Here is a 12,606-nt window from a genome sequence, read left to right as displayed (position 1 = left end):
CGTCCGCATGCGGTGATTTTAGCAGTGTGGCGACCGCACAAAAACGCATGTCCCTACGTACCCAATGTTCAAGATAGGTACGCAGGACACATACAGATGTAGGCGGGGCTTCAGGGAGGAAATACGGTGCCATCCGCATCCCTCCTGTACGCAAATGTGAAACTTGCCTAAGGCCGGGATCACACACGTGAGAAATACGGCCGAGTCTCGCATGTTAATACCCGGCATTGCCGCCGTCACTCAGGAGCAGAGCGTGCGGCCGCATGTTTTGGGGTTGTCCGGCCTTAACCCACTCCATGTGACTGCAGACTTGTGAATCTGCACATTGTGCGCACTATGAGGATTTTCGGGGGCGGCGCCCGGAGCGGACAGTCATGTGACCCCCTAGTATGCAATTTGCAGGACGTTGTATATGACCTGCACTGAGCGCCTGTGCTTGGTTTGAACAGTCATTCTGTGCGGACAGTCCTTTTAACAAGGGACTGCCCCTTTAAGGCAATGCTGACACTTGTAGTTTTCAAGGGAAGAATAGTGTAATCTGTGAAGGCGTCTGGTAGAACACCACCAGCCTGAAGGAAATGTTTGTGATACCGCAATAATCTATGTGCTGGGAGTTCCATTTTCCGGAAATAAGCTGGAGGGAGAGTGCTGTGAGGAGCACGAGGCCGTGTCTGTGAGGCGGCACACAACACATGGCTCACCCCGGTGTACTACTGTCCCCAAGTGACCTGCACAAGGATCTTAGAGGCCGCGCCCCCTCGTTGCGTCATCGACCACGCCCACCCGCTGGTTTCTGCAGTCCCCTCAAGTGGCGTTAAAAATATAGCCCCGCCCACTACAATGTATTCCCAGTCTTTGGAGAGTACTACACCCCGCCCCTCAGCATCTAGCCACGCCCATCACTCGCTTCTCCCCATTTACGACGTCTTTTAAGTCAATGGCCGTACGGGAACCTAGGAGACTCAAAATTCTTCAGAGGTGCGGCTGCGCGAGTCACAGCTTTAAATTGAGAGCAGAGCCGTGATTGGACAGAAATGTAAGTCAAGTTTGTAAGATTATCTGCTATTGGCGGAGCTCCCCCACAGCGGCATGTGTCCGAGCCAGGGCTTTGTATACACTCCATAGCTCTCGGCCGGCCCTTTAACAATGGATGAGGAGAGCTTGGCCGATTGTTAATGGACGCCGGGGTCTGGCGGCGGCGGAGGAGGCAACAGCCGGAGCGGGGGAGCTGAACGTGGGGGCGTCGGGTACCGGGAGATGGAAGCGTGAGCCTGGAGCGGATCACGGAGGTCGGTGCCCGGGGGGCTGATGGGGACACGGGGCTTTGTTGGCCAGGAGTGTCCCTGCAGGAGGCGTGCTGTGTGGGGGGAATCTGCAGGATGGGGGGTCTGCGGCAGCCGGAGACCTTGTGTTATTAATAATATATAATATTGTGCTGGAAATGAATGGATCCATAACGCAGCGCCACAATACAAACTGCCTTTATTTTATCTAGTTTTTAAATAACATTTTAATGTCAAATATTTGATAAAACATTTTTTTTCTTTTCTTGCTTAGTATTTCTATTTAGACTTTTAAGGATGAAATTGAGCCTTTTTTTATCACTTTTTTTTTAATGATTTATTTACTTTTAGGATATGCTGTGTTTTTTTTTTTTTTGTTTGTTTGTTTTCTGGATTTTGAATTGTTCCTGCTTCAAAATTGTGTGCGGACACCATCAACTTTAATGACTAGCTTTTCCATCGTCCTCACTATATTTTATTTATTTTTTTTACATCAAGAAATCATCTGTCACTGATCAATAAGGCGCCAGTAGAGATGATAATTAGATTTGCAGGTGTGGGCAGCCTGGGACTTGGAATTATCTTTCAGCCTGTGAAGGGTTAAACCCTGTTGGTGGGATTTTAATTAAGTGCAATTTTTTTTTTTCTGCTCTAGCACTTCCCACTTTAGGAAAGAAAAACTCTTTGTATGTAAAGTTTGAGTAGACTGTTGGGAGGAAAAAAAGTAATTTAGTTGTGTTTTTTTTTTTTTTTTCTTTTTTTTCTTTGTATTCCTCTGTCTTGTAGACCAGGTTATACCGTCCTTTGCTCTCTTGACTTCCCATGAAATGGAGCTTGAAGTATTGTGGTGGAAGGGTCAGCTCGCTGCAGACATCCATCAGGCTCTCCGCTATAAAGTAAGTGTTTTTTTACGTTGATGATTGTAAATGCACGTTAATAAAAAAAAAAAATAATAATAATAATCTGGGAAAAAATATACTATAAATATTTGTGCAGTTTGGACTCTAAACCAAGACTGTGGATGCTGCATAAGTTACTGAGGCTGTGTTCACACGCTGCGGATTTTGCTGTACAATGTAAACCTATGGGTAAAAAAAAAAACGCTGTGCACATGCTGCAGGAAAAAGCCGCGCGGAAACGCTGCGGATTATTTTCCGCAGCATGTCAATTGTTTGTGCAGATTCCGCAGCGAGTTTCAACCAGCACCAATAGGAAAGTGCTGGTGAAAACCCGCAGAAGAATCCGCAGTGAAAACCGCAGTGGTTTTGCACTGCGGATTTTCCAAATCCGCGGCGCAAAAATCCGCAGGAAAATCTGCAGCGTGGGCACATACCCTAATAGTTTGTAGGAAACATTAAAACATATATATGATTTTATTTACATTCTTCCTAACTTGTACAGCCTGTAGAGTCCAGCTTGCAAAGTACAGCAAATAAGATCTTGTACATCTTTATACCCTACATATTGAATTATGGATCTGTTAGAAAAAACACAAGCAAAAATATAATTGTAAAAAAAAAAAAATCATAATTCTGATGTACTGTGCAATATATATATATATATTTTTTTATTATTATTGTCCACACACTATTTCCTCCTCCCATCCCCCTTGAGGAGGAAAAGAAGGAGCAGTCCAAAAATTTGTGAATGAAAGTTCCCCTACTTTTTTTTTTTTTTTTTTTTCTCACATTTTTATTTATCTACTTAAAAAAAAAAACGAAAAAACCTCTTCATTGTGATTGTAGTTGTGCCTGGGGATGGCTGCCTGTAGCTGGGGGGATGATGGTGGTGTTGTATTGTCCTCTGGGCTGGGGCCAGCTGGTCACTTCCCTTCTCTTCACACCCCGGTGTTAGTAGCAGGGAGCCATTAGTTTCCTTCAGGGCATCTGTGTGGAGGGACAGTTTTGGTGCCGCCACAAGTAGATTTTTCAGGGATTTAATCCCTTTTGTTATCCGGCAGCATGCTGGGGGTTGTCCCTGAAAACAGCAAACTGGCCAGCAATGGCAGAGCCGTCCTTTGTTGCTCCAAGTGTCCTGCTCCATGGTGGTGGCCGCCGCCTCGTCCCTCCGCCTCCTCTGTGGAGACTTCTCAATCTCTGGACTCTCGTCCCGATTCATTAATTTACTTGTAATCTAGATCATAACTTTTTTTTTTATTTTTGGAGCCGGAGTTGTTGGTATTTAAAAAAAAAAAAAAAAAAAATTCTGCTTCTCAGTTGAGTGGATTAGGTTGCCATGGTTACGTGCATTAATTAATTTGATGAATTACTCTGCTACACGCCTCGGTCCTGTGAAGATTTTAGACAACTCCATTTTGTCTTTAAGCATTAAAAAAAAAAAATCCTAAAACAATAGGGTGTTGTGTGAGATTTTTTGCCTGCAGTCCTTGTGTTTTTTTTTTTTTTTCTTTAGTAATGGGCGCCCCTGTAGATGGGGGCCCCGGCAGGAATTTGACTAAACTAATTATAAAGGGGCTATATTGAATCACTCGGGGTATGAACCCGTCCTAATAATGGAAAACGGGGTTTGTCAGGACAGGACTGTGGAGTTGGGCTGCCCATTAATAATGTTTATCTGCTGGTGTCAGGGAGACATCTGCCCTTTAACGTCACATTCACACTTTATGGTGGCGTCAAAAGCATCCCAACTACTGACACATCGGAATGATTTCTACAACTAAGTTTTAAGGAAAACCTGATTTATTTTTATTTATTTTTTTTTGTTTCCCTCCAATTGAAATAAAAAAAACTCTCACCCTTCCCAGGTCCAACGCCAAGTCTCCACCACTGCTCCTATTCCCTGTTATTGTATATGACTAGAGATGAGCGCATTTTTTAAAATTCTGTTCCAGTTATGATCAGCGGCAAATATTGTTTTTGCAATATTCGCCAGAAACAGCCAAACGCTATTGAAGTCAGTGAGAGAAGAACTAAACGAATATGTTCAGAATCGATCGGCAAACATAAATCCGTCACGAATAGGGCACCAATATGGCAAATTCAGATTTGGCGACCGATTCTGAACAAACTCGCTCAACTCTGACACATGGACAGCCAATAACTGAGCTCAGCGGCTTTGCCCAACTCAACTGCTCAGTCGCTGAGTTTACGGATTGCCTGCAGTGCTGTTGACGTGACGCCAGCGCTGCAGACAATTAGAGGCCGGGCGCAGCGGCTCCTCACTTGACCAGAGAATGGAGATTAAAGCGTGGTGGGGTTGTTTGCGGCCCTGCACTTAGTAACCCGATGTTTACCCTGGTTACCCGGGGACTTCGGCATCGTTGGTCGCTGGAGAGCGGTCTGTGTGACAGCTCTCCAGCGACGCTGCAGCGATCGGCATCGTTGTCTAGATCGCTGCAGCGTCGCTTAATGTGACGGTACCTTATGTTCTGTGCCCGGGATGTGATATCTCTGCATTTGTCTGCTGGCTTCATTTAACCCTCTGCCGTCTGTTTACTTAGGAATTAAAGCTCCTGTCCTACAAAGGCCAGTCCCCCCAGCTGAACCTAAGACGATACTTTGCGGATCTGATAGCTATCGTCAGTAATCGATTCAAGCTGTGTCCTACTGCCCGCCATCTCGCCGTCTACCTGCTGGACCTCTTCATGGACCGATATGATATCTCCATCCAGCAGCTGCACATCGTGGCACTGTCCTGTCTGCTGTTAGCAAGTAAGTGAACCATTTATTTCTCCAGATTCTTGTCTGTGCTGCCATTTATCTATTTCTTTGTCCGTCTCTGCTCAGACATCTACCATAGATAAACTGTATGTGATCGCAGCTCCAGTCTATGGGAACTCAGTGATATACAGTGGCTTGCAAAAGTATTTACACCCTTTGCATTTTTCATGTCTTGCTACCCCACGACTTGGAATGTCACCCTTTTTTTTTTTTTTCTCTATGGTTATCAGTTCGTTTAAAGAACATGCTTCCAACTGTGAACATTTTAGGTTTCTTTTTATTATGAAGCAAACCGTAAATAGGTCAATGTAACTGAAAACGTCAGTGTGCATAACTATTCACCGCCTAAAGTCAGTACTTTGTAGAGCCTCCTTTTACGGCAATTACAGCTCCAAGTCACTTTTGGTTAAGTTGCTATAAGCTTTCCCCTGGGATTTTTGTCCATTCCTCAAGGTAAAACTGCTTCGGCTCTGTCAAGTTAGATGGTTTCCTCTGGTGAACAGCAATCTTCAAGTCTGACCACAGATTCTCAATCTCATTAAGGTCTGGGCTTTTGACTGGGGTGGAACACCTGTCAAACCGTAATGCAGGTGAGCTTAGGGAGGCCAGAAACATCATGTGAAGCAGTGACACGCTTCCCCTTAAACCACTCAAGTGTTGCTTTAGCAGTGTGCTTTGGGTCATTGTCTTGTTGGAAGGTGAACCGTCCCAGTCTCAAATCAATTACAAACTGAAGCAGGTTTTGTTCATTAATATCCCTGTGTTTGGCACCATCAAGTTTTCCCTGTTCCTCCCACCGAAAAAAAAACATGCTCACACCATGATGCTGCCACCAACATGTTTCACTGTGGGGATGGTGTTCTTGGAGTGATAAGCTATGTTGGTTTGGTGCCAGACATAGCATTTACCTTGGTGGGCAAAAAATTTAATTTTGGTCTCATATGACTACACCACCTTCCTCCATACATTTGGGGAGTCTCCCACCATGTCTTACAATTTTTGTGTGTAATTATAGGCTGTTTTCTACCCACTCTTCCATAAAGACCACCTCTATAGAGTGTACGGCTTATTGTGGTCGTATGGACAGATACTCCAATCTCTGCTTGGCATTTCTGTTGCTCCTTCAGGGTTACCTTTGGCCTCTGTGCTGTGCTGCCTCTCTGATTATTGCCCGAGCTGAGCGTTTTGTTGGCCGGCCCTCTCTTGGCCGGTTTGCTGTGGTACCATGTTATTTCCATTTGATGATAATGGATTTCATGGTGCTTCGGGGGATTAGAGATTAAAATTTATTTATTTTTTTGTTAACCCAACCCTGACTTGTACTTCTCAACAACTTTGTCCCTGACTTGTTTGGAGATCTTTTTTGTCTTCAGGGTGTTTGTAAAAATGTTGCTATTTTAACGCTATTAAAAATACGCTCCATTCACAAGATAGGAAGGATTTTGGTTTCGTACTCATTGTATAGGTGACATGCCACCAATGCAGATTAGCAGTGGTGGCCGAGCATGTGCAGTGGGCACTTACTGGCCCTTTCCAATAACGAATAGATCTAAAGTGGGACAGAGGGCACAATTTGGCCAGTTTTCATGTCCCTGTGCTCCTCTGTTGTCGCTGGTTCTAATCAATCGTCAGGATCACGCCTCAATAAAAAAAATGATAAGAACGTCATTTATGCTCCGAATAGACATGTCTGCTCACTATGAAAAGTACTCGCCCAACTCCAGGGACAAAAAATATATATAGGTTCATTTTCTAATTTGCCTTTTTTTTTGTTCACCAATTTGGAGAAAAAGAAAAACTATACAAGTTTGTTTTTTGCATTAGATTGATCTATGTGGAAATCGCTTTGTTGGAATGAAGTTGGTGTTACTGCTGATTAGGAAGTGAATAACTATAAATTTAATGATTAAATACTCCCTGTTTAGTTCCTGCTGTGCTCTAGTAATGACGAGCTGATTCTCCCATGTTCGCCCCTTTTTACCCATCATCAGCATAAGGGCAACAAGTGTAACTCGAGACATTACAAAGCAACTGGGGACTCTCGGTAGATCGCCAACCTTTCACATGACCATTGACTGCTGTGAAGACTTACACATGTGATTCATTCTCCAGGCGGCGTGGACATCTGATCAGTTGTCGGGGGATGACCACCTATTTTCGTCTTTCCTTTTTTTTTTTTTTTTCTTTTTTGTATTTTTTTTTTCTTCTTCTGTTGGTTGTGTTTTCTCCATCGTCTTCTGCGCTGTGGCCACAGATAATGGCATCCAAGCACATCTCGCACCCATTTTTACATGGCTTTGGTGACAGTGGGGTCACTGTGTGCGCAGAATGGAGGAGGATGTGTGCTCCGGCTGTAAATGCTTTCCATGTTGCGGCTGGATAATGTGATTTTATGTATGAAGTGGATGCATTGTAAGACCCTCCGATCTGTATCATTGATGGAGTGCTGGCTCAGGAATTCGGCCTCATTGACTCTCATTTAGTCTTGTGTTTTTAATGGGTCACTTTGTCGCAGTGGCATTTCAGGCATTCATTAATTCTAGTCTGCCGTCAGCGCCTGTGCTCCATCATAGCAATGAATGAAGGAATGCCCGGGGCTAAAAATGAACCAGAAGGGTGCAGAAGCCCGGACCTGCAGCCATTCCGTGTGCTGTACTTTGCTATATCCAGGTTTGACTGATCCATTCAGATGGGATCCCAGCGCTTAGAGGTTTGTCCATGACTTGTACCGTTGATGGCCTATCCTTAGTCATCAGTGTCTGGTTGGGTTCCGACACCTGGCACCCCCGCCAATCAGCTGTTCTCGGTGCCTGCCGAAACTGCACAGCTCCATCAACAGAATCTTGGCCACGGCCAATCAAATCAATAGGTGAATGTGCAGTACCCGACCGTGGCCACTATACAGTGGATGGAGCTGTGCATTTCCATAACTCATCAGTTCCCGCTGACGCCAATGCCAAGAACGGCTGATCGGTGTGGAGTGCCGGATGTTGCACCTCCACTGATAAGACATTGATGACTTAAGTCTTGGCCTTCAGTGTTAAAGTAGTGGACAACCTCTTTAAGATTTCCATATGTAATATTGCACATATACACTAGAAAAATATGAGATTTGCTTAAAAGGCCACCAATTGTCACGTGAATGTTTGCACTCATTTTCAGCCACACGTCATCGGTCTGATAGGCCGATCTTATCGTATGATGCTGTTATTTCTCATCAATTGACCAGTTACTGCCTGGTACCAGAATACAGGTCCAAATACACCTTTTTGTGAAACTGGCCTTATAGTCAAATCCTAAATGAAGGCTTTCTTGAAGGAGGAATATTCAGCGATGGGTCTTTTGCGCTCCACTATCACTGTCCTGTATAATTGGGGGTAGCGTTTAGAGTTCTGGAGGAACTGGCCCATTTTACAGTCCCTATACAGACCGCAATGGCTGGACTGACTGCAGGTCTCCTAACCCAAACTTGCAGCCTCCTCTCATGTATCTGGAGAATTGCGGTCACTATAGGGCTAAGCGTTCCGTATATGACCCTGAAATTCACCCGTGCGATTAATGTGATATTTTAAGAGGATAACAATTTGACGGAAGGAGGAAGAGGTCTTCTTTTAACGTGTCAATGAGCAATTTGGGAATGGCATATATCGGCACCAATTCTCCTCTAAGAAGTTGTACATTGTCTCATGTTGTTTTTTTGGCGTACAAGAAACTGTCCTATAAAACTTTTTAGCTAATTTGTTTATTTCTTCCACTTTTTAAGGTAAATTTGAAGATAAGGAGGACCGAGTGCCGAAGCTGGACCAGCTGAATAGTCTAGGATGCATGACCAACATGAGCCTGGTACTAACCAAACAGAACCTGCTGCACATGGAGCTTCTGCTGCTGGAAACCTTTGAGTGGAACTTGTGCCTCCCAACTCCTGCCCACTTTATAGAATACTACTTGTCCATTGCTGTCCACGACACTGACCTCCATGACGGCTGGCCCATGGTCTGCCTAGAGAAGACCAAAATCTACATGGCTAAATATGCAGACTACTTCTTAGAAGTGTCTCTACAAGGTGAGACTGGGTTTTTCCTTTCCTTGTCATTTGGACCAATGTTAACATCAAATCTTGGAAGCGAGTCTTAACGTTGCAATTCTTACTTTTTTTTTTTTTATTCCAGATCACGTGTTTTTAAATTACATTCCATCGCTCGTGGCGGCGGCGTGTGTTGCAGCCTCACGCATTATCTTACGTCTTACACCCTCCTGGCCTACAAGGCTTCACCGTCTCGCTGTGTACTCCTGGGAGATCCTTGTGCCTTGCATTGAGAGATTACTGATGTAAGTAGCCTGATCGAGAACTGACGCCTAACGGAGCAGGAAAGATATGAATATGGCAATATCCATTCACAGCCGACTCTGAATAGTAACAAATCTGGTAGATGCTTATTTCTCTTGAAAGCAAAAGGATTGAGCATGTTGAACTTCCACATGCCCAATCCTCCATTATTTATTTATTTTTTCCCCTAACAAATCATGGCCAAAAATTCAATTAACATTAGATAGTTGCAGGGCCGGAACAATGATCTGTCCATATTATGATTTAAATAAGCCTCCTATGGTACCTAACCTCTGCATTGTCTGCCTTAATGATCTACACCCACCACAGTGTCTGACATTATCGGATATAACCACCACACAGTCCGCACTTATGAACCCCGGTCTATACCATGGCTTTCAACTCTAGTTTTCCCTCACACTCAATCTCCACACTGTCCCTCCGCCATGCTAAATTTTTTCATACTTTGCCCACATTTCACGCTGCCCCCTCTTCATATCCATGCTTTGCACTTTTTTTCTCTGCCCTCATACTGCCCACCACGTTGTCATCTCCAACTTGTATCACCTCCCAACAGTTCTACACAGTATGATGGACACCACAGCCGTCCATACAGTATGCTGTCCACAACATCCCCCCCCCCCCAATATACAGTATGATGTCTCCCCACTGCCCCCCAATAATACCATATGATGTCCCCCACATATTCTATATACTATGTTGTCCCCACAGCCCACGTATAATGTTCCCTAGTGTCGGATATAATATGATGTTCCCCACTGCTCCCAGTATAATGTACCCCACGGTCTCGGATATATAATTATGTCCCCCACAACCCCTCTTGTGATGGCTTCCATGGCCTCCGTATACATGTCCCTCATTCATTGGTAAAATATTAAAAAAAGCTTACACTAGCCTAATCCCGGCTCCCTCTACAGCAGTGGACTCTGGATGGCACGATGATGTCAGCATATCATGCTTTCCTACGATGGGTCAAGGGTCAGTGCACCTGACGACAAATTCATCATCATTTACACCACAAATTAGGATGTACGCCAGCCAATGGTTGGAGATGACGCACGGCACTTAAAATATGCATCAAATGCATTAAAAAGGCGCTTCTTGATGAATTGGGCACATCTTACTCCAGCTCGCCCTTCAGTAAGACTGGCATGAAAAACGCCAGTCTCACTGAATCGGGGGCCCATATGATTAAATTATACAATTTTGTCTACGAGGTGTCTGCAGTTTCTAAACTTTGCATTTTCCATCCTTCTAGTGCGCACGACAGCGACGTGAAAGAAGCCAACAAGCACAAATCTCAGCTGAGCCACGCATCGACTCCATGTCTATTTCCGCGGTCACCGACCCCGCCTCAAGCCCACGTCCAGTCGCACGTGCCCCACTTTCTTCATTCCCAACACCAACTGCAGTTTCATCATCCGGTGACTCCTCAGCAGCCCAGCTGTCAGCAGGTTGTGAATACTGCCCATACGTCGACCTTTCCTCTTCAGACCTGCTCCTCTGGCCTGACCGCCAGCGTCCAGCCCCGGGCACACATACAGACTGCTGCCAGCGTCTCTATAGCCGCTGTACCCATAGAGGTGAAACCCTGCTTAGGGGTAGCTTATAACAGAAACTTTCCAGTGAACGGACACTACTCTTGTATCACTCAGTGCTTTGACAGGTGATTAAAGGCTTTTATAACCTTCCTGCCCTACCGGAGCATTACATACTGTGAAATCTGCAGTGCATACTTTAGTTTTTGGGGGGTCCTGCCTCCTCCCCGAGAGATGTAAGACTAAGAGGAAATGTCTGTTACTTGAGAGAGTCTGAAGTTAATTTCAATGGGAGACTCCTTGGCCAAACCACTCAACGGTGCTAGTGAACTGACTGACTGCCTTGGACACCCAGCACTATCTTCAGGGAATCTTCCTTAATTTTTTTTTCTTTTGTTTTTCTCCCGATGGCATTACTACTAATATGTTAAGAAGGAGATGTACAGTATTAATTTGTAGAAATATTGCCTCTACGTGAAGATGCGGCAAACTTGCCTTCACGTGTCGCCGGCATTATGCCCTCTGAAGACTGGTGCTAGTTTATCTTATGAATGGTTACCCTGCTGGTAAACCTTGATGCGTTGCTCTAATATTTCTACTATACCTCAATTTTAATTTTGAAGGCAATCTTTCACACTAACTCAGGGAAATAATACCTAGAACTTACTCTTCTTCATGCTGCTGGTGTTTTAGTAACATAGGGTTAGACCTTGTGTCCTGATGAAGCTGCTCTTCAGCTCCTATGGGATTTGTCTTGGACCGAATCCCCTTCCGGAAGCAGCGTAGTGTAATGTGTACCCACCTATATACTGTGTGCTGTTACAAGAACAAATGTGGAGCTTAGTAGTAAAACCTCTTGTTACTTTTAGATAAGGATTTGACATCGTAGATAGGATTAGATATATTTTTTTGTGTGTAATGTCTTTTACAAGCCAAATGATGACCAAAACTGGTGCCCATTACAGTACCTTTAAGTTAGAAAGAGAATTTTCTCCCAAAATGAGATAAATCTGTCATAATAGTCGCACCCCAGTAGGGGTTTGAAAAAGCCCTATTGACCACCAAAAGAAGTGACCATACATGAATAGTCATTAGTTTACTGTAAACCGATCCAGGGCTCATTTAGTCAAGACTTCAATAGTGCTCCCAATATCTGGACCCTAAAACATGTGACTCGAATTGACATACCACCAAAAAGCCCATGTGGCTCTAATGGCCACACTTTCTGGAATCCATGTTCAGGAGGTTGCTGGTTTTTGGCAAGCAACTTTTTTTTTTCGTGACCATACTCCTGAATGTTAATTTGGACACCGGTTCAGTCTTGATAGAGCTACTTGGTGTCACGTAGAAGAATCAATCCAAATCCAAGAGACTTTCCAATGTTTTTGGGAGTCTAGGAGCTCTCTTCATTTTTCTGGAGCTTCACGGATGTTTCTGATGGATCTCAAGCATCCATCTTGACTTGTCTGACATCCGATCGAAAAGTAACTTTCTTTATCGCCTCTCATTGGGGGACACAGGAACCATGGGTGTATGCTGCTGCCACTAGGAGCAGCATACACCCATGGTTCCTGTGTCCCCCAATGGAGGCTTCAAGAAACAGATTTTACGGTAAGCAACCAAAAATCCTGTTTTGTTGCTAGACATAGTGAAATACTGCCATTGAGCCTTGGGGAAAATTAGGCAAAAATTTAACCATGTTACAAGTAAGACATTACCGCCTCGAGTGATATTTTGAAACTTTTTGCTGTCAGTTT

At 44.3% G+C, this 12,606-nt stretch overlaps 1 protein-coding gene across 1 annotated transcript; it reads left to right on the top strand.

The window, feature by feature from the left end:
- The first annotated feature begins 1,099 nt into the window (after window positions 1-1,099).
- CCNJ (cyclin J) lies at window positions 1,100-12,333 on the top strand. Its single transcript, XM_069753805.1, has 6 exons — window positions 1,100-1,289; window positions 2,070-2,179; window positions 4,744-4,954; window positions 8,727-9,026; window positions 9,133-9,292; window positions 10,570-12,333. Exons 1-6 carry the CDS (start codon window positions 1,151-1,153, stop codon window positions 10,979-10,981), a joined length of 1,332 nt encoding a protein of 443 aa, XP_069609906.1. The 5' UTR covers window positions 1,100-1,150; the 3' UTR covers window positions 10,982-12,333.
- The last annotated feature ends 273 nt before the right edge of the window (window positions 12,334-12,606 follow it).

The sequence above is a fragment of the Ranitomeya imitator genome, chromosome 2 (assembly GCF_032444005.1).
Source record: "Ranitomeya imitator isolate aRanImi1 chromosome 2, aRanImi1.pri, whole genome shotgun sequence".
In the NCBI taxonomy this organism is placed as follows: Eukaryota; Metazoa; Chordata; class Amphibia; order Anura; family Dendrobatidae; genus Ranitomeya; species Ranitomeya imitator.
The sequence above is the reverse complement of the archived record's forward strand: the minus strand, read 5'-3'. Positions and strand labels throughout refer to the sequence as shown.